The sequence below is a fragment of the Cynara cardunculus genome (assembly GCF_001531365.2).
Source record: "Cynara cardunculus var. scolymus isolate 2C chromosome LG 3, CcrdV1, whole genome shotgun sequence".
Classification (NCBI taxonomy): Eukaryota; Viridiplantae; Streptophyta; class Magnoliopsida; order Asterales; family Asteraceae; genus Cynara; species Cynara cardunculus.
In genome coordinates, this window is record NC_037530.1 from 2,208,473 (window position 1) to 2,233,763 (window position 25,291).

Here is a 25,291-nt window from a genome sequence, read left to right on the forward strand (position 1 = left end):
TGAGATGTTTATCCTGTATTTGATTGTGTTTATCTGCAGTTAGTTACACGAATTCAGATATGGGATGAAATCGGATAAGGATAAAATCGTTTAGGATGAACGGGTTTAAGAGTTTTTAAGAGTTTTTGCCAAATGTTTTATAAGATAGTATATATATATATATATGGGCTTAATCAAATGAGAACTAATTAGTTTGTGGTAACTGTGAGAACTAATATTAACCACAAATCAATAGATAAATTAGGAAATTTATAATTTTGACAATTTTGAATTAAAATATTAATGCAATGATATTTCTGGTATTTTAAAATTTTCCTCCCTCCTCTCTTCTCTCTCGGGCCACCGTCCACCGGCCACCGTCCTCCGGTGATGCTACAATGGTATCACAATGCATCATATATGTGATTGGGTATCACATTGATGTCGTTTGTGTGGTCGATCGAAGATGTAACACAGTGGTATCACTATGCATCTTATATATGATTAGGTATCACAATGTATCTTTTGTTTAACAGAGTCAATACTTTTAGATATCACAGTGGTATCATAGTGGTATCACAGGAGGACGGTGGCCGAAGGACGGAGAACGGTGGCCGGAGAGAGAAGAGAGGAGAGTTTTAAAATACCAAAAATATCCTTGCATTAAGATTTTAATTTTAAATTATGAAATTTATAAATTTCCTAATTTATCTATTGATTTGTGGTTAATATTGGTTCTCACAGTTACCACAAACAACTCAGTTATCCCTTTAATAGGCCCATATATATATATATATATATACTATTTCTTCTTCTAATATGAATGTAAATCTTTTAATATCATTATCTTATTAAATAATAAATAAAAAACATATCTGTAACTACATATATGACATACAAATTTTTTGTATTGAAAAATATTGGATCCTTAAATGACGTATAAGACTTAGGGGCATTTGGTTCGCGGAATGATTTCTAAAGGAATGGAATTTGTAAGGAAATTGAAATCTGTATTACAATTATTACTCTTTTGATGTTATTCCATTTATGAAGGAATGGAATCTATATTACAATTACTACTCTTTTGATGTTGTTTTCATGATTTCAATTTTTGGAGGATTAAGATTAATTAAAATGATTAAGAAGGGTATGAAAAGCAAAACAACCAAAAGGTGAAGGGTGCAAATTGTAATTTGTAAAAGTACGATAAAGTACTACTTTCCATCCGTTAAAACCGATTCGAATTTCAGAATTCAAACACCCACATCGAGTCTTCGTTTTCATTCGAATCGCTCTTCTACAGCTCCTGCAAACCAAGGATTGCAAGCAAGAAATCCTCGCATTGAGTTTGTTATTCTCAGATCTTCTTCATCGTATGTTAAATTAGGGTTTTACTTAAGAGAAAACCCTAAAAGCAGCAAAAAATTTGAAGTAAACGAAGATGAAGAGAGTGTTTGGTGTTAAGAAAGATAAAGAACCTCCTCCGTCGCTTAATGACGCCTCCGATCGGGTACTCTCTCTCTCTCTCTCTATATATATATATATCGGTGGATGTGTTTGATTTTGTTTAGGTTCTTGTATTAAATCGTTTTCATCGATATCTGTAACTGTTTTGCTTTGTTTTTTTTTAACCGCATTGTCATTCTATTCATGTTGCCGGTTACTTAATTTTAGATTTCAATGTGTAACTAAAAGAGGCCCGAGAATTTTTAGAAACTGTATTAAGGACGCTGTTGATTGTGGTCTAGCTGAAGTCTATGGAGGTTATGTATGGTTGTTTTTTTTTAAGCTAAGGGATTCTAAGATCGCATTAAAAGCTAGTCATAGAGCTTTTGGCTGAAAATGAATGAAGAGCTGCTGTGAAAAATTGTGATCTAGAAGATATCAGAGTAAAACCTTTGAGCTATTTATTGATTTGCAGTTATAGATGAGCACAGGTGTGGCCAATGTGTGCGAAACGTTGAGGCATTACATGGAACTGTTTGATCTGTGAGCATCCTCCATTGATATCCTAAGGCTTCACCTCCGAGGGTTACAGTATCACATAATCAAATATTTGTTGGTGGAAACTTTGTGCTCATATCTAATCATATTATTTGGATTATATCAGTTTAATTCAATATGGGAGCTCAAATAGTATTTTCGTTTGATCAACGAATGAGTTGGTCTGTCCTTCTATTGCCTTCTCCCCCCCCCCCCCTCCCAAAGGAGCACTTCAAATTGCTAGGTAATTGGGATGTTGTAGGTTGTAGCTTTTATCATCTTAGGATTTGAAGTATTGAGGTAACATATTTCGGATAACAGTTCCTAAATACTACAATTTATCCTATCATTGCACTTTCAACACACTTTAAGGTGTGTTAACATAAATTACAGATTGGCAAGAGAGCTTCAATGACTTAAAAGTCTTCTTCCAAGGCTATTGTTGATGGTCGAAATATCATGTGACCAGTTGGTTGTCACTAGCCATTATTTTATTAACTAAGGATGTTGTTTTCCTTTTTCCAAAAAACAAAGATGTTGTTTTCCTACATGTCTATGATCTCTCTATGGAGCCATGAGACCAAAAGGACAGGAGGTGTTGGAAACAGTTCTAATTTCGTTTTTCTCACTAAATTTTTCATGAAGCAAAAATTAGCATGGTTTGTTAGTAGGATAAGCCATTTGTTCAAGCTAAAATTGCATTTGTATTTGGATTTGATGGATTGTATATGTGGGAGTTTCTTTAAGCTGCATTACCAAACATTCTTGCATTTTTTCTCTTCTGATGATTAAATGGCTGTAGCTCTGGATCTTGTTAATGTGCTCTAACTGTATATAGATAGAAGCTTGATTATTTCTTATTGCATATGTAGATCAATAAAAGAGGTGAGACGGTGGATGAGAAAATCAAGCGACTTGATGGGGAGCTTGCTCGATATAAAGAGCAGATCAAAAGAACCCGTCCTGGTCCAGCTCAAGAAGCTGTGAAAGCTCGGGCAATGAGAGTTCTCAAGCAGAAAAGAATGTAGGTCACTTCATAATATGGCAACCATCTAACAATTTAAAATATCATGTTTGACAAGTGTTGTCTTTTTGTCAGATTTAGGCACATGGTGGTTTGAGGATAAGTTTTCCATTTGAAAGTATACATGGAAAATGATAATTAGGACAGCTTCAAAAGAACATGTTCATTTTGGACAAACAGAGATCAGATACCTTATGATATGTGGAGTATCGTCATTGAGAATAACAGCTAATAATGCTGAATTCTGAAAATTTCAAGTACACACTGCATTTATACCTTAATAACATTGAAGGCATTGACTTCCAAAAATACCTCTAGAAGCAGAAAAAGATCATTCGATTATTATAAGATGTCCGTAGACGACACTTGGGAAGTTCAGTTAAAGATGTAGGTGACAGTGTGACATCCTTTATTTTATTACTATATCCATCAGATTTGACTCGTGAGGCTAAATTTGGATGGGTTGCCAAGCTTACACGTAGCTAGTAAGTTTGCAGCCTTATACCTTATTGGTGAGGGAATACTTTGTGCAATCCCCAACTTTTTACTGATTGCTATCATGTAACATACAATATATAGAAGGATTTTGTTGGTGGTGAAGATGTACCTAGAATCAAGTTATTGACAGACATGTGTAAGCTATGCCAAGTAATGGAGGTGGTTTCTTAGGATCATCACATTCTATATGGTTGTTTTTTCAAAGCATATATGGCAAGGGTGGTAATCATCTGAGAACCTGGTTATTTGTGAGAATTGTGAGATCCAACCACATGTATGGGTTTAGTGAGTAATCACAATGTGAATTACCATGTCTAGGTTTAATGTTTGAAACATAAAACACTCATGCCTTGGATCAATGACTGTTAACAGTACAAATTACCATGTTTGAGTTTAATATTTGAAATAAAAAACACATTGGTTTGGGTTCAGTAAGTAATTACAATGTGAATCACCATGTACGGGTTCAACATGTGTGGCTGTGAATGGATCTCACAGTTCCCACAAAATACAGAGTTCTCCCATGAATAGCCCCATACTCACACACCCTCCTCGCCTTTGGTGAGATTGAACCCTTAACCTCCAAAAGGTTGGGATCTTACTGGTAACTCAGATACCGCTGGGCCAAAAACCCTTTGGTCATTGTATATGATAGTTGATTCATAAATCTGTTCCTCATCCTCTATTCTGCATCAACACACGAGGAGAAATGATGATAAGAAATAGGGTATTGGTATATCCATCCTGAAGGCCTGAATTCAATCTGAAAGTGAGATCTTTTTTTATTCATGTGTCAGAGACCCAACTGAATTACATTCCTAGTCAAAGCAGCCTAAAGCCTTGCTGGGTTGGCTTTCCTTTCCTGGAGTTTAGGGAGGAATGGTTGATATGGTGGATATAACAGGATTCTAAACTGGTCATAAATTACAATCGCTACAATGCCTGTTTTGTACTATGTTTTTATAGTAAAATACACTTTGGTTGAAATAGTAGCAGGTTTCATGGACCTAGTTTTTGTGGGTATCTTACTTAAGGCCTCCTTCTTAGGATATCTAGACTTAAGAATTCTTCCATAGCTTTTAATATTATAAAAGGCACTTTCTTAAATTTCATTTATATGGTTAGACTCTTAATCTGCCACTTTTACTCATTCTTGGCAGGTATGAAGGACAACGAGACATGCTATATAACCAAACTTTCAATCTAGATCAAGTTGCATTTGCTTCGGAGGGTATCAAAGATGCTCAGCAAACAGTATGTTTTAAGTTAATTGTTGTTACTATCCTTGGATTTGTCTTTTAATCATGCTTTTCTGAACATTTCGTTATTATCTTTGGGTTTTGTTTGATTTCCCCTGGATAAGCAACTGTGTTTGCTAAGTATCCAACGTTGTGAGTTCTAGCTTTTCTAATAGTATCGGGGGATTCATATCATCATGATACAATATATGTGGCCTTAGCTTGATTGAGTTGGCTCTTTTGGGCTTCCGTTGTTCACCTTATATTGCTTTTGTTGGTAGCGCCCTGTGGGAAATAGTTCAAAGCATGCAGGGTGGAGCTTTTTCTGTCCTCTGGTTGGAAGTTGCTGCCTACCTCCATGAGGTAGTGGACCGCCCATCTAATTCTAGGGATGGATTTTTCTTGAATATGTGTGTGAAATATTGCGTTGCTCTTTGCTCTTCTACTCTAAAACGCTTCATCTTTTGGTTTTTGAAGACATAATTCCTTATTTCAGTTACCCGGAACTCAAAATTCTTGTCACTGATCGATTTTGTATCTTCCAGATGTCGGCTTTGAAATCAGCAAACAAAGAGTTGAAAGGAATGATGAAAACCGTAAAGATTCAAGACATTGATGTTAGTATACAATTCTGTTCGTCTTATTCCTATCATACCATTTTATCATTTGATAATATCTCTAAATTGAAACCATTTGTTCTATTCATCTGAAGAATTTGCAAGATGACATGATTGACTTGATGGAAGTTAGCAATGAAATACAAGAGTCTCTTGGCAGAAGCTACAGTGTGCCTGATGACATTGATGAAGAAGATCTCATGGGTGGTGAGCATAAAACTTACCATTGTAATTCTACTACAAAATCGTTACTTTTAGAGCTGTTGATGGACAGTACAGCCTGTTAGAAAAGCAGGCTTGTATAACCATTCTCGAAAAAATAGTGGGCGTGGGCCAGACCATTAAAATTAATGGGTGGGCCTGGGAGATACAAAAATTCCGGACAGTCCCGCCTGGTCCTTTTCCCTTTAAACCGTCGACTATCTTGAAAATACCGTTTCTAAATATACTTGAAACAAAGACACTGACTTGTGAAAAGTGTGTGATAAAAGAAGGAAATTTTGAAGAATTTGAAGAAGACTTCAAAAAGGTGAAAAACTTGAGACACAAGGGAGTATGGAAAAAGTTAAATGAGAACCATGGATGTTTTGAGAATAATGGAACCAACTATGTTAGTATTATTCATGATGAATAACTCTGAATAATCTTATTCATTATGATATCATACATTCATATGATAAATGTCATGTATTTTCATTATGAGTATTTAGCATGACATTTATCATGGATAAAGCAGTTCCAAGGTTCCCAAAATATTCTTGGTTTTCATTTGAACATGCCCTGGAGAGAGTTAATTGTTGTTATTTGTGGAAAGTAAAACCTAAATTGCTAAAAAAAAAAGCTGCGATTTTATGTCTATTGAATTCTTTAATCATTTATTTCAAATCTCAAAGCTTTGGGTTGAATGGTTATGCAGAACTCGACGCTTTGGAAGCAGACATGGGGCTAGAAACCGAAGGGGAAGGGGTACCTTCATATCTTCAACCTGATAACGAACCTGATTTGAATGAAGAGCTCAACTTGCCTTCAGCTCCAAGTGGACATGCGGTACCAGCCCGCAGAGTTAACAATCAGGTATGTTTCAAAAGCTTGTTATACTACGTTTTGATAAATGTAGAGGCGAACCCAGAATTTTTTTCTAGCACATATACTAAATAATTAGCATAATATAAAATAAAACGAAAATTAATTATAAAAAATACGGTGTAATTAAAAATGACACGACAAGTGGTTTTTCCTTCTTTTTTACTCGACCATTACCAAAAAATTAAAAGAGGGCAAAAGGGATTTGAAGCTTTGAACTTACAACCGCTAATGCCACATACAATGAGACTACCAGTAACGTAGAGTCCACATCAAATTAAAGCGTCTTCCCCTTTTAACACTCCTAAAGAAATTTCCACTACGTTGGCATGATAGAGCGGCAACATGGGGACACTGAGTTTATTTGTTGCATTTGCCGTATATAAATATTATATACTTCAAAACACACACGGGGTAATTCCACTCCAGTATAAATGGATTGATGAATGATGATTTAATGTCAATTTTGTAATGGTTTACAGGCCGAAGACGATCTTGGTTTACCTCCAGTCCCCCGTGCATCTCTACGTGGTTAGAGTGTGGCTAACCGTATTGTGCAGAACCGGAGTGTGTTATTCATGCACATGCTTTTGGATCATCTGTTTTCTATTTCTGCAATTCAACATTTATAAAACCACCTTTGCATTACCTCTATAACCACACATTCTTACTTCATTTAAGCTTGTATCGACCCCATTCGTTAAATTTGTTGTTCACTTCTTTGGATTTTCTTCTCGTAATATCCGACCCAATGGAACATTGCAATAGTCGATGATTTTCTTTTGGAAAGATTATGAGCAACATTTTTGGAAGTAGACAAAGGAAAAACGCCAAAAGAAAATTCAATCATAAACGAAATGATGCATCAAGAAAATTACCAAATGAGTCGAGTATTTATCGATGTTGTTCAAGCTCTTGAATCAAGTTTGTTTTTTTCCAGATATATTTCTTTGATTGATACATGAGAAGAAAAAGGGTTTTGTTTGAGATGTTTTTTTTATAGATGGGAGCGGGTTTTCAATTGTCGGAGTAGGTTTGGATTTTTTTTGACTTTCTACATAAAGCTCCTCTATAAAACCTTACTGAATAAGCTATTTTATATGTCATTAAACAATTATAAAACAGTCATTTATAACTGACCAAATAAGTTGCAAGTCTCATTAAGCTGCTAACAAGTAGGTACTTATCGAGCTATTGAAGCGAGTTTGAGCTTAACCCAATATTGTCGTGCCAATATCTCAACTCGTTTGTAGTTTGACAAAACCGGGAAGACTCTTGACTACAAAACGAGACCATGATCAAAGGGACAAAATTGAATATAACAAAACAGAAACAGTTCTTATGTTTGATGAGATATTAGACTAAAACAAGAAGACTGAATTTTTCGTCCCACTAAAATAGGTGAAACAATAATCTAGGATATTAGACAAGATTGCTAAATTAAAAATCCTGCTACCATGCACAATTCATTCAACCGTCTACCTCATTTTTGTCCGTCCCGTCCAGTTTGTACAGTCTCATCTGCATACCAAACACTATCATGAGTTAAAAGGTTAAAAGAGCACATGGGAAGCACATGGGTTGTGACGTAGCGGTTGAGGCTATGAAAGATATGGTGAAATATCCCATTTGTCCAGAGGGTTCTATTCCAGACATGCACAACAATTGTGGCTACTAAGTTTATCATGACTGATTTCTTGCCGTTATAATTTGCTGGGATTAGTACAGGCATAGCCTGTTACACCCTTCCAAAAAAAAAAAATACATGGGTTCCTATAGACTATTCCAAATATTCGATGAAAACAACTTTGCAGATGCCCATGTTCTTGTTCATTGAAGTTATGAAAAATGCAGTAATCATTTTACGGTTTTCGGTTTGCGGCTATTCTTTTCATCGATTCCCGATTGAGCAAATCTGCATCTAAGAACCTCGAGAACATCTTCGAATTTTAAACCTCTGTGGATCAATAAGACGAGCTCGTGATACAGCACGTCTGCCATCTCAGATAAAGTTCGTGATTCGTCCTCATTCTCTTCCAGTGTTCTGCAAAATTCGTCGGCTTCTTCGCTGCAAAAAAAGAAAGCATTGTTACATCTGAACTCCAGTATTTCATTACAACAATTTCGATTTTGAGATAAACTATGAAGGTACACACGATTTTATACTCCCTGCGCCACGAAACATTTTCCTTCAGGATTGTTTCAAAATAAATGCAATGATTTCCTTTCTTGAAATATCCCTTTAAAATAACTCAAGTGCAAAACAGTAGGCTAACTCAAGAATCTTCAAATCAGCTTAAAAACTATGATGTGAGTTGTCAATAGCCTCTACTAAGGACTTTTAGGAGGTGCAGCTGGTACGTCGATGGGTGAGAGTGAGGTAGTTTGATGAAATAATTGTGGAAAGTATTAGGGTTTTAATTTGACGTGGGTAGTTTAGTAATTTACTAATCTTATCCATCTCCATTGTTTTATTCCACAGGGACAGGAAAAAGAATGCATTTGTCCCACTCGGGACTTTGTTGACCAAGGGGGCTGTTTCGTTGGTTAAGTCATTTATGGATAAAGTTGTCTGTGTGAATTAACTATCTATATAGATTGGGAAGGTTTTTGTTTAGGAGAGTTTTTGCATAGATGGAAAGAGTGTGTTTTTTAATTGGGAGGGATAGGTTTGAAAAAAAACTTTGCTTTCTAAATAAAGCTCCCTGTTAAAAACTTACTGAAAAAGCCACTTCCTTTAAACCAATGGCAAACACTCATGTATAACTGACAAAAATAAGCTATGAGTCACATTAAGCTCAAGTTGCTAACAAATAAGTCCTTAAGCCTAATATCGCACCAATTGTAGGACAAATCGGCACCACAATAAGAGATACTCAGGCTTGTTGAATCATAAAGATCAAATAATTATAGAAAAGAAGACGAAATGCCCACATTCAAAGAAAACATATGCTTTCATCATTTAATATTTCATAACTCGGTTCCCTTTTCAAATGAAGATGTGATTCTTGGCCCTACCAATTAGATATGAGAAAAACCGAAGATGGAATCCACAAAATAGAGACAGATAAATGTTATAAGTGAACAAAAAAAAATTTACGCAAGAAATGAGCGTACCGGATCTTTGAGCACAGTAACTTCTCATCAAGCAATAAGCGTTTTGTCCATGATGGTTTGCCTTGTTGAGGTGCCAACAGTTCTTCCTTTCTTCGGGAAAGTGTGGATTCCAGTGAATACAATGTCGTCAATGCCAGATTATTTTCTTCAGCCTCAACATAACAAATTAAAGGGTTCGAAGATCAAACGTAAATAAACATAATTTTCTGAAAAATGGATGGCCTTGAGGGTAAGTAATGGGTACCTGTGGTTTATTTAGAGAATCGAAAATGGATGTGTAATAGCAAGTTTCCGCTCCAGTGTGACAAGTTGGACCATCCGGCTTTCCAAGGTATATGATCTGACAAAATGTTAAAACGCGTCAGTTACCTTCTTCATGGGAACAGCCACTCTACCTTTTCAGGCTAGAGGTCCGGACATCCCACCCCTCCCCGACCCTGCTTTCGAGCAGGATATACTAAGTTTGATTGGTTCCACATGATGATGGAAAAATACGTAATCTAAGAGGTTGTTTGATTGGTTTTCCATTAAGTCTTGTATGGAGGAAGCTGTTTGTGTGGATTAATTTGTCTGTATAGATTGGAAAGGTTTTTGTTTGGGAGGGTTTTTCATAGATGGAATGAGCGTATTTTTTAATTGGGAGAGGCATGTTCGGAGAAAAAAAACTTGGCTTCATGCATAAAGCTTCCTCCTAGAAACTTATTGAATAAGCCACTTTCTATATCATTAAGCCACTACCAAACAGTAAAAAGCTGTGAGCCCTATTAAGCTAATTAAGTTACTAACAAACAAGCCCTTAACTGGGAATCTTTTTCCAAAATGAAAATGAAGAAATGCTGCAAGTTCTTGATTTTCATGGGATGGGTAGTTCGAACATGAAAGGAACTTACAGAATCACGATCACAGTCAAGAAAGATGTCATGAACATTGATGAAATTAAGGGAGGTCTCTCCTTTTATCCACAATGTTGATCTTGATCTGCTATAAAAAGTTGCTTTCTTGGAAGCAATTGTGGTCGCAAGTGCTTCCCGGTTGGCAAATCCTTGCATTAAGATTGCTCCTGAGTCGACATTTTGTGCTATAGCCACAGCCAAACCCTTCTCGTCCCATTTCACACTGTCCAATACCGAATTTAACTGAAATTCGTTTTTCAAATTATCTTATTAGCAATTTAACATAAATATGAAGTTTTAATAAATACCAAGAAGTGAATGCATCTGTCAAGATTTTAATGCTAGTCAATTGTCTTATTGAAGGGTCTTTTAGATATTTGACAAATATCTCTTTCCGTCCCAAAATAAATGTCCACAATGGAAAAGGCACACTGTTTTAGAAGTGTGTAATTAGTACATTTTTTAATCAACTAAATGACATTTGTACCCTTAATAATAATACTTAATAGTAGAGGGAATAATGAATTTCTCAACCTCATGGTTGATGATAGAATTGAAAAATAGGCACTTACTTTTGAAAGTGGACACTTATTTTGGGATGGAGGGTTAAACTATGTACCATTTCAAACTTGGCAATTTTCATGAGATAGGGGGAGCATACATTACTCCCTCCATACCATGAAAATTGAAACAATTCCATTTTGGGATGTCCAGTGAAAATATTAGGGGTGGCAATTTTGTACCAAACCAAACCGACCAACATTTGTACCAACCGTACCAATTAAATTGGTACTAATCGCAGTCAGTTGGTAAGACCCGTACCAATTATGAAACCTTGGTTGGTATATGGTAGTACCATGGTACCAACTTATTTGATGTATTGAATATTAAACATCGTAACTTTAACCTTTTTGTTTGAGCATTTGAATGTTTACAGGTTTTATTCCCTGCAATTAAAAAACCCTTAAACATGACATGTGTTACCCGCGAACTCAAAATGTCACTCAAAATTTGAATAAAATTGTGGGTTTTCATATATGTGACTTGAAGTTGGTACAAAGTAGTACCAACATGTATCAACTGAAAAAAGAGGGTACCAATTGAGTCGATACCAAGTACTGTTGGTTGGTACATGTATAGTATTTTGCATACCAATTATAATTGGTTGGTACATAGTAGTGGAGAAAAAAAATTGGTAATGTACCAAGTCCGCCTCTAGAAAACATAACGTTTTTCTATCTGGTAAACTTTGAAGTTAAATTATCAACTTACCCACATAGTTTTAAAAGGCAGAACCAGGCCTCGAGGTGTTTTCCCTCGACGAGGCGAGGCGTAAGCCTCGAGGCAGTCCGAGGCGTAAACCCCGAGGCAGAAAATAAAATAAAATAAAAATTTTAATATATTAACACATATCTAATAATAGCATTAGAATCTCAAAATGTAAACTAAGAGAACCAAATAGGATGGACTATGGACACAAAATGTAAATATAATTATATTTCTTTACTAAGTCTCATTATACTTATTTATAAATTATATAATTATACATGACAAAATATACATACAAATACTAGAAACATAATATATATACGTACATATTTTATATAAACCAGAAACAAGTACAAGTTTCTACTGCAGCAGGTACAAGTTGTCATTGCAGTAAGGAAGGTTTAAAGGTTAAGGAGAAAGACTAAGATTTTAAAAAGAAGAATCCACCGAATATATGTTATCATATTAGGGTCTGACATTATTCTTGTATTTATATAATAAAACCTGACACCCACCAACCCAAAAACTTGACACACCCACTAACCCATGTATTATCACATCATATGAAAAGAGGCTTACGCCTCAGCCTCGCTCACCGCCTCACTGCCTTACCCACCGCCTCACACATGCAAGGCGCACTCTTCATACAAGCATGGAGAAGCGACGCCTCAGGTTCATTTTTTCACCGCCTCGCCTCGAGGCGTACGCCTCAAATGATTTTGAAACCATGCTTACCCACTACCAATTGTTACCAATAACTTATGATATTCGTTTGGGTCCAAAAGATTCCCGTATGCTACTATCTCTAAAGCGTATTAGATACATTTGATACCAATAGTACACTTCTTTTGAATTATATCCCACAACTAGATGAAGTATATGGTCTAATATAATTACCTTAGATTCAAGATGAACTTTTTGATCAGGTTGCTTGATGCAAGCCTTGACAGCAGAACATCTATTGTTGGATATATCGCTTCGTGTGTGCCCGCTACCAGGGTTGAAGATGCATCCTCGTGAAGAAATTTGCAGAGACCGAAGCCCATTAAAATGTACAAACGCCATAGGGAATCAAGCAAACCTCAGGTCAGGTGTATCAAGCTATCCCTAAAGAAGAAAGTGAATATGAAGATTTCATAGGCAAAACATCTACAATAAAATATGTCAAAAGAAGAACAACAAAAAGAAGAACACCCAAATGGATCAATGACCCAGTGATATCCGAGTTACCAGTAGATCCCAACCTCTTTGGAGGTCAAAGCTTCAAACCTCATCAAAGGTGAAGAGCATTTGCCATATACCCATATATAAATATTATAAACTTAAAAAAGTGCCACTTTTTCATTTTCCATATGTAATAAACTCTAACAAGACACAAAGACAAGATCACATATGACACAAAGAGACAACTATAACACATGAGAAATAAAAGATACCATCTGTATTTAACTTTACCCCTTTCATCCAAAAAAAATTCACAATTGACTTTTGATAGTTAAATTTCTTTTCAAATCAAAATTGAGTTAAAAACCAAGTCAACTTGTGTTATACCCTATGTTAGTAGTGGTACAAGTAGGTATTGCTTATAGTGTACAAGTAGGTATTGGCATATGCCTAAGTACAAATAAGTCGTGAGGGTCCAGTAGGTAAGCATTCTGTTGGGTAAACACTTAATCCTTATTATATAACCTTACAACCAACCCCTACTGCCTTGCTTAACACAAACCTTGTGCGTGAGTCCTGTGGAGAGATTCTGGCCTCTCGAAAGCCATAAACGCTTCTGTAAGTATTCGACTGTGAGTAATACAACCAACCAGATTTACTATTGATTTTTACTGTTTTTGATCGGGTGTACATCAAGTTAAAAGTAGGTATTGGGGTGGGATGTACGCACAAGGGCGGGGCCAAGAATATTATGTAGGGTGGTCCTCTTAAATAAAACAAGTGAATTGAAAAACATATATTCCGTATGTATATATGGATTCTAATTACGCATCTGTTAAGCTTGTTAATTTTCAAGTAATGTGCTTATAGCTTGCTTACTTTGGGTTTTGTATTGATCACATCTCTTACATTATTCTTCAATTGGATCCTTGGAAACATATGTGAGCTAATTATATGCCACCCTACCCAAATCTCTGACAGAATTGTAACAGTTTGGGTGTGTTTCTGGTCTCCTTCATGTTGGCATCAGTGTATAGATTTTTGGTGCTGCTAGATCAATTCAATGCCACGGGTCCTAGGATCTCAGTGGCTAATAAGCAAGAAAATCATAGTGCAAATAGATCCACAAAGAACCATTAATGGAACCTCTGAATCTCCAACATCATGAATATTAAAGTTCAGTTGTTTAAGAATGCTTGTGATCAGTTCCCTACTACAGATGCATATTGCAATACAATTTCACTACAAGTCTACACTATCAAGATTAACACTTAGGAATTTGTAAATTGTCAAAGTTCAAGATAACAGAAGCATCAAGCAAAGTTCCCAAACAAATTAACAAAAAATGGCAAAGTTTTAGTTCCCAAATCCAAACTAAATGTCTAACTTGTAACCACTAATGTCTCGTGTGTTGCCCTTTGGAGAATTGAATCTGACACAACAAAATCATTCAAAACAACATAAGCATTAAGCACATTTCAAACACGTCAATAACTCAAGTCTAAGGGGCTGTTTGGCGGTTGCTGAATGGTTAAATGGTCAGAATGGTTAAAGAGGGCCAGAATGGTTAAGTGCTGAATGAAATAATGTTGTTTGGTAACTGTTCTCTGAATGACAACAAATTACCATTTTAACCCTCTGTATGATTTAGTACCGAATGAAATATAGTTGTTTGGCAGATATCTTAATAAAACAATTATTTTGCAAATATAACTACACATTTCATATTAATCCAAACAAAAGTAACATTATTAGTTCAAAACAAGATTTCATGTTAGTCCATACCTAATCCAAATAATTTTATAAAGCGACCATAAGCAATTACCATAGCAATTACCATAACAATTACTAACCATAAGCAATCATAACAATTTTATAAAGCGACCATAAGCAAACTTTGACTGTAGCTTGGGACCATAACAACTAATTCCATACCTCAATGTGATTCAAGTCAATAATCAAAGTTACAATTAAAAAATAATCAAAATGCGCAACCTGGAAACAAACTTTTCAGTGGCTTGCTATTTATCAAAAGGTGTTATTGATCAATGTTGCTGAAAGAAATTAAAGCCAATGTTAGGGGCTGTTTGTTTGTCTCCAAAGCAGACCTTTGAATGTAGTGGTTAGAAGAGGTGGAGATATAGGTTGGCCAAAAATGGGCATGGGAAAGTAGTGAAGAAAGCCTTGCACAAGTGGAGTGTATGAAGAAAGCCTATGCCAATTTCCTTCAAAAAAGAAATAATCAAAATGTTTGATACAGGAGTGTGTGAAAGGATTTCATTCCTGCATTGTTACCATAGGGAGTTCACTTCTTTATGTTTGTTTCCAGGTTGCATATATTAAACGATTCATTAAATCCAAAATCTCCAAGATTTCATAGCATTCATTTTTACCAGAAACTCAGTGACAATAACAGTGACGTCATTTGGTGAAGAAAGCACTAGAAGGCAGATAAACTCATAGCATTCATCAACACCAAGATTTCATAGCATTCATTTTTACCAAGCCCTGTTAAGTTGGGGAAAACATTGATGGGCTTTAGCAAAGTGAGCTTGCCTGAGCTCATACAGACTATGGGAGGAGATCGATTCAGGGAACTTGACTATGATACAACAAATCACAATCGTAAAAATTGACAGAGGGAGCTTTGGGAGGAGATCGATTCAGGGAAATACCTGATTGTTGTGAGACAGAAGATAGAGAGATGCAGAGATGGTGGAGGCGACAACCGGCGACGGAGGAGACGGAGACGGTGGAGGCGACCGGCTATGGGGACGGTGGAGGTGACCGGAGACGGTGGAGAAGACAACCGGCGAAGCTGTGGAATGCGACGTGAAGGCGACGTGAACTCGGTGAAGGCGACGGCTAGAAGAGAGGAGTGGGAAGGGTAAAGATGGTTACATTAAGAGGTTAATAACCATTAAGAGGCTATTTTTTTCCCTTCCAAAAACTCCATACCTCTCACCGATTAAGTGGTTTCCTCTTAATGTGACCGTTAAGAGCCAAACAAACAGCCTCTAAGAAGCGATTATTGAACCTAAACCCTAGAAATTTCAATTTACCAAGAGGGAGAGGTGAGATCGTGAATCTGTGAGAGACAGAGCAGTAACAGGTCGTCGGACGCCGTAAGCTTGAAGCCGGGAAGGTGATTCCGGTGAGCGCGTGAAGTCGGCAACGAGATTCGTGAGTCTGAGAGACCGATAGCTCGTGTGTTGCTGGTTCAGGTTGAGTTCGTATAACATTGAGTTTGGGCTATAAAAAAGAATAATGGGTTTTGAGTAAATTCTGTATGGAGAAGTTGTCTGAACCAATTAATCTATCTGTATAGAACGTAAAGGTTTTTGTTTGATATAATTTTGTAAGAAAGATTTTTTTCATAGATGGAATAAGCATATTTTTTAATTGAAAATGACTGTTTTGGAAAAAGCTTGGTTTTCTACATAAATTACTTACTCAATAAACCACTTTCTACATCATTAAGCCACTATCAAATAGTCATGTGTAGTTGATCGAATAAGTTGTGAGTCACATTAAGCTGCTAATAAATAGAAATTACCTATCAAAGTTGAACGTATAATTTTTTTCAAGTGGGTTGTTGGTTAGTTGTTTACTTTCGTATGTCAGGTCTTTTGTTAGTCTTTTATTGCAATTTTTTTAGAAACATAATAAACCTGAAAATAACAGCTAAAAACTAAAAAAATGATTAAAACGAGATTCAAACCACGCCTGGGATGGGAGAAAAACCGTCCAAACCAACTCTGCTAAGACAAAATCGTATCATTATTGTAGTTCCAAAATGTATACAATAGCACCCAATATTATAATACGGTGACACCTTTCATGACACTAAATATTTTTTACCTTACGACGAAGAAATCAAATGGGTGTTTGTGCCACCGTATTTGATACATTGTGTTTGGACCTGTTACCCGTCCTCCATACAAACAATAGAACTGCAACGCTCTCAATTTACTATGAGAAATATTACGTAATCTACAACATATTCTCCATAAATACTCCAAGATAACGGCTAAATTAAAATTTTAGACCATTTACAGTGTAAGACTTTAAGATAATAAATATATAACTTAAATGCTAACCCTTCCAATATCATATTGCATTACAAATTTATCTATCATAGACGTCTGAACATGAATATTGAACTTAAATGGACTAGACAAGTCTCTATGTTTGCCCTTTTTTCTTTGTCTAACCTGAAATCTTTTGTCCCTGAGGTGCATACTATAGTCAACTTATAAAACTTGGTGAGTTCATGGTTTGAATGAATAAAAATCATTTCATATAACACATATCAACTTATAAACTCTGTACCAAATAGTATGCCTTTTTTTGGAAAAACATGCAACACTAAAAGAAAATGGATCTCATAAACTGTCTGTCGGGTATGAATTATTTAGTCATTGGCATTCCTTGAGTAGTCCGACTTGCACCTGTCTGGACACCCGTTACAGGGTCGTGCCACTTGTCCTATGACTTATGGGTCAAATGTCCACACATTAAAACTGATCATAAAACTTTTATATGAAATAACATGCTAGAGTTATTTGGAATCATAATAAACACATAGCATACAATTAATCATAAAGTTACATACATGTCATGTTACACATCATCATTCGATCATATAATGCTTGAAAATAAATTTGTATGTAGATATGCATCCATTGTAAGTCTCATGAAGACTCACCTGATTGCATGTAGATTGACTAGATACCTACACATTTCATACCATAATATCTCATTCATGACTTAATTTCTCCAAAAGTCAACTATGGTCAAACTTTATCCAACTTAAAGTCAAACTCCAAAAACCGAGTCTCTTAATATCTCAAACATCTTCATTTGACCTTATTGTTAAAATACTTGTGGGTCAAACGAGTTAAAAGTGGACAATTGCTCAACTCGGTCAACCTCGACCAATTTTAGTCAAAACCCAAATCTAAAACTCGACGGCATCTCAAAACATCAAAATAATCATTTTATAATCTTATAAATCCATCTCTTTAAATTAAAGCGTTCCAATAAATACTTTACTCCAATTACGACACTTTAATCTCGTTAATTATAAAATAATTTAATAAACTTCTATGCGCTACGCTTGACAACGACTCATAACATCATCTATCCTTAGGAACCACCCGTTCTGACTTAAAATGCCTCGTAGCTCTAAAAACGTAAAACGACACCTTAAACACGACTATTAAATCATTTATTACATAATAAATAATTTAATAATTATCTCTCCATATTAAAATGCCTCTTTTTTTTACTGTTTTCGTCTATTCTTGTTGCAAAAACTCTAGGAAAAGTCATTTTCTCCAACCATAGGAACAAAAATCAATGAAAACCATCAAATATTGAGTCTCATTTTCTTGTTTAAAAATTTGGTTCTGAACCCACTTGAAAATCTGTAAAAAAAAAAAACTCAAAATCGAACCCTCTAAATTAAATTTTAAAACATAAGACTACTAAAGTTTGATAGATGACTTAAAAACGAAGTCAGCCAATAATCACAAAGTTTGGTTGAGTAACTTACCTTTTGGCAGAAAAGGTCCTCCAAGTTTTTAAAATATAATATTCGGCCCCTAAACTTTCTCACAAATACATTCGGCCCCCTGCTCTCATTTATTAACTTATCACTTTAATTAAGTGGCATATTTGACCCCTCTAAATAGGGGTGCGCAAGGGTTGGGTTGATCGGGTTGAGGACGTTTGAACAATCCAATCCAATGTTTGCGGTTTGGAAAAATCTTAACCCAACCCAACCCAAACCAAAGTGCAACCCAACCCAACCCGTACGGGTTGGTCGGGTTGATACTTTGATATATTAAAATATTATTCTAACCTTGAATATGTTATTTCTCTACTCAAAATTTCTTTTTCATCATCAACCATTTGATACAACTTATTCATATTTTTTACTTATATCACATTCAATTAATTTTCTCAATTTACATATATATGTTCACAGTTACCGAATGAGTTATATAGAGATATGAATAGATTGAAAATATGTGTATATGAAAAGCATACATGATAGTGTAATTGTTTAATGAATATATTAATATAAATTCATTAATCATATTAAATCTAAGAAATAAAAGGATATCAGTTTCATCAGGTTGGGTTGGGTTCAAATAATAGTAACCCAATATCAACCTAATACCTACGGTTTGACAATTTTACAACTCGATTAGACATCAAGTTGCTTCGGGTTGGGTTGGCTTGATCGGATTGGTCGAGTTTTTGAGCACCCCTACCTCTAAACACTTTTTTTTCCACATTTTTAGTCCAATTATTTTCCATCTCCCTTTTTCCATTTATTTATTTACCCTATTTTAAGGTGTCACAGGAACTGTACCGCTTGATACTTAAAAGTAGCAAGATGGTTAATAAATTTTAAATCAATTCAAAAATATACAAAATTTAATGTTAAAAAAACAGTTGTTTCTTTAGAGACCTCCACCTCGTGCGAGATTCAAAACGACATACAACAACATTTCCACAATTTCTCTAAATCGAAGGAAAGTTAATATTTGAAGAAATTTCACTATTTTGAATATTTCAACGTTAATTTAACATCTATTTTGATATATTTTTTCATTCATTTTTTGTGATTTTCTGGTTTTTTTTTCCAGAGTTATTCCTGGATCTTTACAAGTTATCAGTAGATATATAAAAAATTTAAAATTTTCATATTTAAACTACATAAAACTAACAGGACAACTAATAATCAATAGATAAACACCATTTCATATACAATAAAATTGCATTAACTTTTGTTTACAAATACAAATAAAGGATACCCAACTAGTATAAATAGAAAAAAAAACCTAACCACAAGGGTGGTGCCTCATTGGTTTGAGCTTGATTCTAAAGGTCAAAAGTACCATGAGGTCTCAGGTTCAAATCCAAGGAGGAATAAAAATCCCATTGTGGCCATGGAGGTTCAAATGCGGTGACTCCAGACTATTTGCAAAGCAGGTGGTCGTCCTGAAATTATTCGGCTCGCATAACGGGTTGGATATCTAGGTTAATAAAAAAACCCATTATGATGGGATCACTTGTTGATTCAGCAAGTTATCAGAAACTCCAAGAGGGGCAAAAAGGGAAAAACAGTTAAAGAACAGTTAACTGGAGTTAATCTTATCAGTGTTGTTAATATCATGTATATAATATTTATATATGGTAAATACTCATCCATATTTAATACGGTGAGATTTGAACCTTTTACCTCTTAAAAAGTTGGACTCTACCCGTAATCCAGATACTGTTGAACCAATGACCCTTTGGTCAATGGATCAGTGTTTGCTGCTGCGGCAAACACTCGGTGTAGTGAAATTCGATTTGCAGTCGATGCTGAACAAGAGGGCTCGATGCCGGCGTTAACCCTTTCTTGAGATCGGCCTGCAGTTCTCTTATCGGAATCGCAGCCAAAAAGCTCTTGATGTACTCTTTGCACGATTCTTTACCTCCGAACACCGTGAATTCCTCCTTCTGAACTTCATTTCGATCAGCCTTTTTCCCTTCCTTTTTTTCATTCGGATTTTCCGTCTCATTGGGTACTCGTTGAATTCGTGTATCTTGATTGAACTTCAGCATATACGCCTGACTGCACCCTTCATATAGCCGCTCTCCCAAGGTGTCGATAATATAGTATGCATCCCGATCAATTTTCAAGATGAAAAAGTGATCATTCCAGCTCACGATATAGACCAATGGGTTCATGATGTCATCATGGTTCGAGCCGATTTGGCTGATTTCATCCCATATGCTATCGAACGACATAGCACCATCAAGAAAGTCGAAAACGCCCTTTTGGAGCTCATTCGGTTGAAAGAATCCGATGAAGGACTTTTCGGGTATTACAGCAAGATTACGGATCTTGGCTTGAAGGACCGTTTCAAGATCGAAGTGCTTATCCGGGAAGCGTTTCTTATAAACCTCGTTTTCACAGAGGTTTCTCCACTCTAACGATCCTTCTCGAATCAGACTATCTAGTTCGGACTTGATCGGCATTTCATGGCGGTTGTTTTGGAACCAATCGGCAATGGTGGCAACTAAAGTCGTGCATGCGCTCTCCCCAGATGCTTTTTCGCTTCTTTGGTCGATGGAAGCGAAGAAAATTTGGGTTTGGAGCTTCATCTGCCCATCTCTACTTGTAACTTCCATGTTGTCCCATCTACCGACGGCAAAATCGTCGTCTCCAAATCCGGAAATCGAAGATCTACTTGTCGTTGAGCCTTCGTCACTTCTGTGATGCTGCCATGTTAATAAAGTCAGCCAAAAGTCAAAATGAAGAACAAAAAAAGGGCAACCTAATGCAACTAGGCACCTTATGGGGCTGTTTACCAACACAAAATTGAATAAGTGCCGAGTAAGAGTGCAAACTAGGTAGTAGGTTCGGTTTGGGTAAGCGCCAACTGAAACACTTGTTTACCAAAGTGTCTCGGTGAGCGCTGACTGAAACACTGACCAAGTCAGACAGCAACCCCTTCCTTTCTGGTCAGCATATTTGTGGGTGAGAGTGCATTGGTATTTGGTAAACTAGAGATACAGAAAAGAGCCCAAGCATGAAGCCTGACCGGGCCCGACCTGAAAACCCTGAGCCTAGTAAGCCCGATCCCAGGCCTGGTCTTTATTCAAGGCCGAGTTAAATCCCGAGCGGGTCCTCTTTCAACCCCAAAGCCCGACCCTGGAAAATCCGCGCTTTATTTTTTTGCTTACCCAAAAAGGGGCATGGCAAATTTGGGTACAGGCCCGAAAAGCCCGGTTTGCGTCTCTTAGTAAATTGCAACCCTTCTTACCGGGTAAGCACCTCTTAAGAGGCGGTGAGCAGTTAGTAAACAGCCCCAATTGAGGAAGAAAACGAAAAAAACTTACCCCACATGTGGAATCATCCGATGAGCTCAGCATTCGACGATGAAAGTCGATATCATCCCCACCTTCTCCAACATCCTTTTTTAGAAGTGGCTCTCCTTTGGCTTTTGGAGATCGAAAACTCAACTTCCTTTTCCTCCATGGGAAGATCCTACGCTTCGAGATTAGCTTTTCCGAGTGATCGATCATAGAAACGCTTAAATCACCCGCTTCCGTTTTATAGTTTCGGTAGTATATTTGATCCTCATCTTCACTACCACTTGAATTGAAGTAAGACAATCTTCCAGCATGATTTGCATTAGCCAGAGTTCCATAGCTGAATGACTTCCTAACACTAGAATCAGCATAATCTACATCTTCAGAATCAACTCCATCTGATCCATTAAGTGAGTCTGTGTCAAAAGGGTAATCTGCACCCTCGGTTCTGACTGTGATGCTTTTCCCATCGCTAACCTCTTCTTCACGACATGCTATTTTAGTCCGGTTAGCCGAAATTACTCTAAAGATTTTAAATTTCTTAATACCAGCTTTAAGACCCGATGGCTCATCTTTGAATGTAGTCGAGACTTCTTCGTTGTAGGGTAACAATGGAGGAGGCACAACGGATCTTTGTGCGAAATCTGTAACCTCATATGCATTTCTGAGTTCTAGGAGGCTGAGTGACACCTGCACATTTGTGGCTATTTAGCTGAACGACCTTCTCAAAAAACTGAATTTAAGAATCTAATAGCATCTACAGTAGATTCTTCAAATTTTTTAACACGATCAAAAGTTAAAATCTCCAAAAAAAATTACGTTCAACTCCAATAGTTTCTCTGAAGATTTAAGCATTAATTATATTATTAAAATATTTGATACAATTAATAAAAATTATTTCTCAATCCTAAATATTTAATTTCAAAGATTCTCAATTAATAAAATGAGGAATAAAGAATAATCTCTCCTAGGTAATCATTTTTGGAAAATTTCACGATCTCTCGTATTTTCTTCATTTTGAAGAATCTATTGGAGCAAAAAACTAGGGAAAATCCCAAAAAATCTTCATTTTGGAGAATTTCATGATCTCTCTCATATTTTCTCCATCTTGGAGAATCTATTGGAGCAAAAAACTAGCCAAAATCCCCAAAAATTTCTATTTTAGAGAATTTGTTAGAGATGTTTTAACATCTCTAACCCTCTAGTGTATTTTCTTTAGAATTTCCAGGACCGGGCTATTTTGAACCAGGAGCAGGTCAGATGAAGGTCATTGAGCTAAAGGGTATTAGAAGGTCATGCTTCTAACTGAAAACTCATTTAAGGTCATTTGCCTAGAGGACCCTATCTTATGAACATGAAATTGACATAATTTTTTTTGGCGGAAATGGTATCATCATTGAAGGGCAATTTAGCTTGATGACCTTCTCGAGAAGCTCGTTTTGCAAAATGACCCTCTAGTGTATTTCTAAGTTTTTACACGAGCAGACTATCTTGAACCACGGGCGGGACAAGAGCTCAAAACAATTAGAAGGTCATGCTTCTAATTGAAAACTCATTTAAAGTCATTTATCCAGACGATTCCATTATTGAACAAGATACATTTTAGAAGGCACTTACAGAGAGTATAGGACTACACTCAACGCTATCCGGCACTGAGAGATGAATACTTATTGGGGTCTTTTCCTGCTCAGCCGAAGAGAATTCAGCAAGGTTCAATGATCCAGTTGCAACAGCATGATCCCGTCTTTTTGGTCCTTGATTTAAGCCCTGAACAAAAACAGCATGATCCTAAAATCTTTAAACAAATTATACAAAGCAAATGGCTATTATAGAGGAACAAGGGGTTATAAAAGATGGACCCTTTTTATCATGAACAGAAATGACATCATTAAATAGCCAACTTTTTGCAAACCAGCAGAAAATAACCACCCGTTTCGCAATTTTTTTCACAAAAGATCCATTTTTCTCGCAAAACCTCTTTTTTGTGAATAAACCATCTTATATCTACTATTTCTCCAACAACCAAAAGCAATCACTAAGAATATGGAATACGCCACGAGTCTCGGCACTAAAAATGGACATCATTGTCTAATACGTCATCAAATAAACCAGTCAACAAATCTGGGCATGTTAATGGGCGTTGTCAAAAGTTTATCCCTCGTGTGGGGTTTCTTGGTCTCCTAAAAAATCATATCGGTAAGACTGCATTTGCATATGATAACTAAATGGGATAAAAAGGGTTGGTGGCATCATTGAACTCGCTTGCTATTTACTATGTTAACACAGCTAAATGATTGTTGATCATCCTAGCAAGAGTCAAGTCTTCACCTTGTTTGATCATTCATGTAGAAAACTCAAAACAAATGTTGAGATAAAGAAAAAAAGGATCAAATTCAGTCTCAAGTTAAGTGTTGCTTGATGAAAATCTGAGAAGCTCAATCCAATCTTTATAACTTAACACCAGGACGTGGATTTTGGGAAACATATTCCATCAAATTGTTAGTTTGACAATAAGTAAATAGTTCTTAAATTTAATACAATAACAGTAGAATCAAGAATTTTGTAATCTCTTTTGGCATATTTGTGATCACGATCATGATCAGGATCAATCTCAAGTTAAGCCTTTTTTTGAAGAAAAACTACAATTCAATCTACAGAAAACAATAGAAAAGCAAGAAACAATCAAATTTAAGATAAAAGAGACATTAAATCATGATCAACCAAGAAAAAAAATCATATTGAAACCAAGGAAATTAGTTCAGGACTTACATCAAACACTCTGAATGCAACTTCCCACTGATGAAAACCATCTCTAAAAGCCACCAAATTACAAACCGCAACAAATTCTTCATTCCATTCAACAACTCCATCATCGTTTAATGATTCTTCCTTAGTCAAATTCCTCTTCACACTGCTCCGCTTGAAATTCAACCGATTGTTCGACTTAATAGACCCTTTCCACTTAACTTCAACACCCAATTTTGAAAAATCCCGAGATTCCCCACACCCACCGCCACCGCCGGAACTTGTAATCTTCTCAGGTAAGCCTTGGAGACGACATACAACAATCTTGGCTTCGAATTTCTTAGACGAAAGTGGTGGCCATGGCCTCCAGTTCATCATCCTAACCGCCATTTCTTATCAAGATTGATTGATATTGGGATCAGGGATCAGAGTAGTTTGAATTTGGAGAGAGGATGGATTGAAAGAGAAAAGTATCACGCGTTTTATTTATACAGAGGAGACGAAGTATGATGATAGTTTTGGTTTTACAGGCCGGCAGGCAGTACATAAACAGTTTGCATCTATAAAACATAGCCTATGAAGTAACGTCTCTATTTTGTTTTTACCAAACGTGGCCTAAGCGCTTGCAAAATTCACATTATCTAATCGGATAAATATCACAAGAACAAAGAATATTACTCGATAAGTGCAAAAGCAAGCACGAGAGTCTTGTTGGGTAAGTAAGAACGACGACTCTTACCACTTATCAGGTAAATTGTTGCATACAATACCGTTTTGTTGGACAAAAATCTTATTCGATAAGAA

At 36.1% G+C, this 25,291-nt stretch overlaps 3 protein-coding genes across 5 annotated transcripts; 1 reads left to right on the forward strand and 2 right to left on the reverse strand.

The window, feature by feature from the left end:
• Nucleotides 1-1,215: 1,215 nt before the first annotated feature.
• LOC112510268 (vacuolar protein sorting-associated protein 60.2) lies at nucleotides 1,216-7,146 on the forward strand. The gene is made up of 7 exons (XM_025115627.1): nucleotides 1,216-1,489; nucleotides 2,835-2,986; nucleotides 4,645-4,738; nucleotides 5,268-5,339; nucleotides 5,435-5,546; nucleotides 6,256-6,413; nucleotides 6,905-7,146. The coding sequence occupies exons 1-7, from the start codon at nucleotides 1,421-1,423 to the stop codon at nucleotides 6,956-6,958; spliced, it is 711 nt and encodes a 236-aa protein (XP_024971395.1). The 5' UTR covers nucleotides 1,216-1,420; the 3' UTR covers nucleotides 6,959-7,146.
• An 857-nt stretch (nucleotides 7,147-8,003) lies between these two features.
• LOC112510447 (histidine biosynthesis bifunctional protein hisIE, chloroplastic) lies at nucleotides 8,004-15,675 on the reverse strand. 3 transcript variants are annotated; one of them, XM_025115866.1, is made up of 6 exons: nucleotides 15,541-15,675; nucleotides 12,599-12,808; nucleotides 10,430-10,675; nucleotides 9,784-9,879; nucleotides 9,540-9,691; nucleotides 8,004-8,490 (listed from the first exon to the last, which is right to left on the reverse strand). In XM_025115866.1, the coding sequence occupies exons 2-6, from the start codon at nucleotides 12,764-12,766 to the stop codon at nucleotides 8,280-8,282; spliced, it is 873 nt and encodes a 290-aa protein (XP_024971634.1). In that variant the 5' UTR covers nucleotides 12,767-12,808; nucleotides 15,541-15,675; the 3' UTR covers nucleotides 8,004-8,279. The 3 variants fall into 3 exon arrangements, with proteins under 3 accessions (XP_024971634.1, XP_024971635.1, XP_024971636.1); XM_025115867.1 differs by lacking the exon at nucleotides 15,541-15,675 and having other exon boundaries at nucleotides 10,430-10,655; XM_025115868.1 differs by lacking the exons at nucleotides 12,599-12,808; nucleotides 15,541-15,675 and adding an exon at nucleotides 11,705-11,740 and having other exon boundaries at nucleotides 10,430-10,655.
• A 4,221-nt stretch (nucleotides 15,676-19,896) lies between these two features.
• LOC112509966 lies at nucleotides 19,897-24,912 on the reverse strand. Its single transcript, XM_025115199.1, has 4 exons — nucleotides 24,512-24,912; nucleotides 23,360-23,509; nucleotides 21,770-22,432; nucleotides 19,897-21,148 (listed from the first exon to the last, which is right to left on the reverse strand). The coding sequence occupies exons 1-4, from the start codon at nucleotides 24,875-24,877 to the stop codon at nucleotides 20,180-20,182; spliced, it is 2,148 nt and encodes a 715-aa protein (XP_024970967.1). The 5' UTR covers nucleotides 24,878-24,912; the 3' UTR covers nucleotides 19,897-20,179.
• Between the last annotated feature and the right edge of the window lie 379 nt (nucleotides 24,913-25,291).

Coding starts and splice junctions, on each gene's coding strand:
- LOC112510268 (XM_025115627.1), top strand. CDS start 1,421: ATGAAGAGAGTGTTTGGTGTTAAGAAAGATAAAGAACCTCCTCCGTCG. Junction 1,490..2,834: donor TTAATGACGCCTCCGATCGG/GTACTCTCTCTC, acceptor TTGCATATGTAG/ATCAATAAAAGAGGTGAGAC. Junction 4,739..5,267: donor TCAAAGATGCTCAGCAAACA/GTATGTTTTAAG, acceptor TGTATCTTCCAG/ATGTCGGCTTTGAAATCAGC.
- LOC112510447 (XM_025115866.1), bottom strand. CDS start 12,766: ATGGCGTTTGTACATTTTAATGGGCTTCGGTCTCTGCAAATTTCTTCA. Junction 10,676..12,598: donor AAGTTCATCTTGAATCTAAG/GTAATTATATTA, acceptor AACGAATTTCAG/TTAAATTCGGTATTGGACAG. Junction 9,692..9,783: donor ATTCTCTAAATAAACCACAG/GTACCCATTACT, acceptor TGTTATGTTGAG/GCTGAAGAAAATAATCTGGC.
- LOC112509966 (XM_025115199.1), bottom strand. CDS start 24,877: ATGGCGGTTAGGATGATGAACTGGAGGCCATGGCCACCACTTTCGTCT. Junction 23,510..24,511: donor TTGCATTCAGAGTGTTTGAT/GTAAGTCCTGAA, acceptor GTTTTTGTTCAG/GGCTTAAATCAAGGACCAAA. Junction 21,149..21,769: donor CGGATGATTCCACATGTGGG/GTAAGTTTTTTT, acceptor TTAACATGGCAG/CATCACAGAAGTGACGAAGG.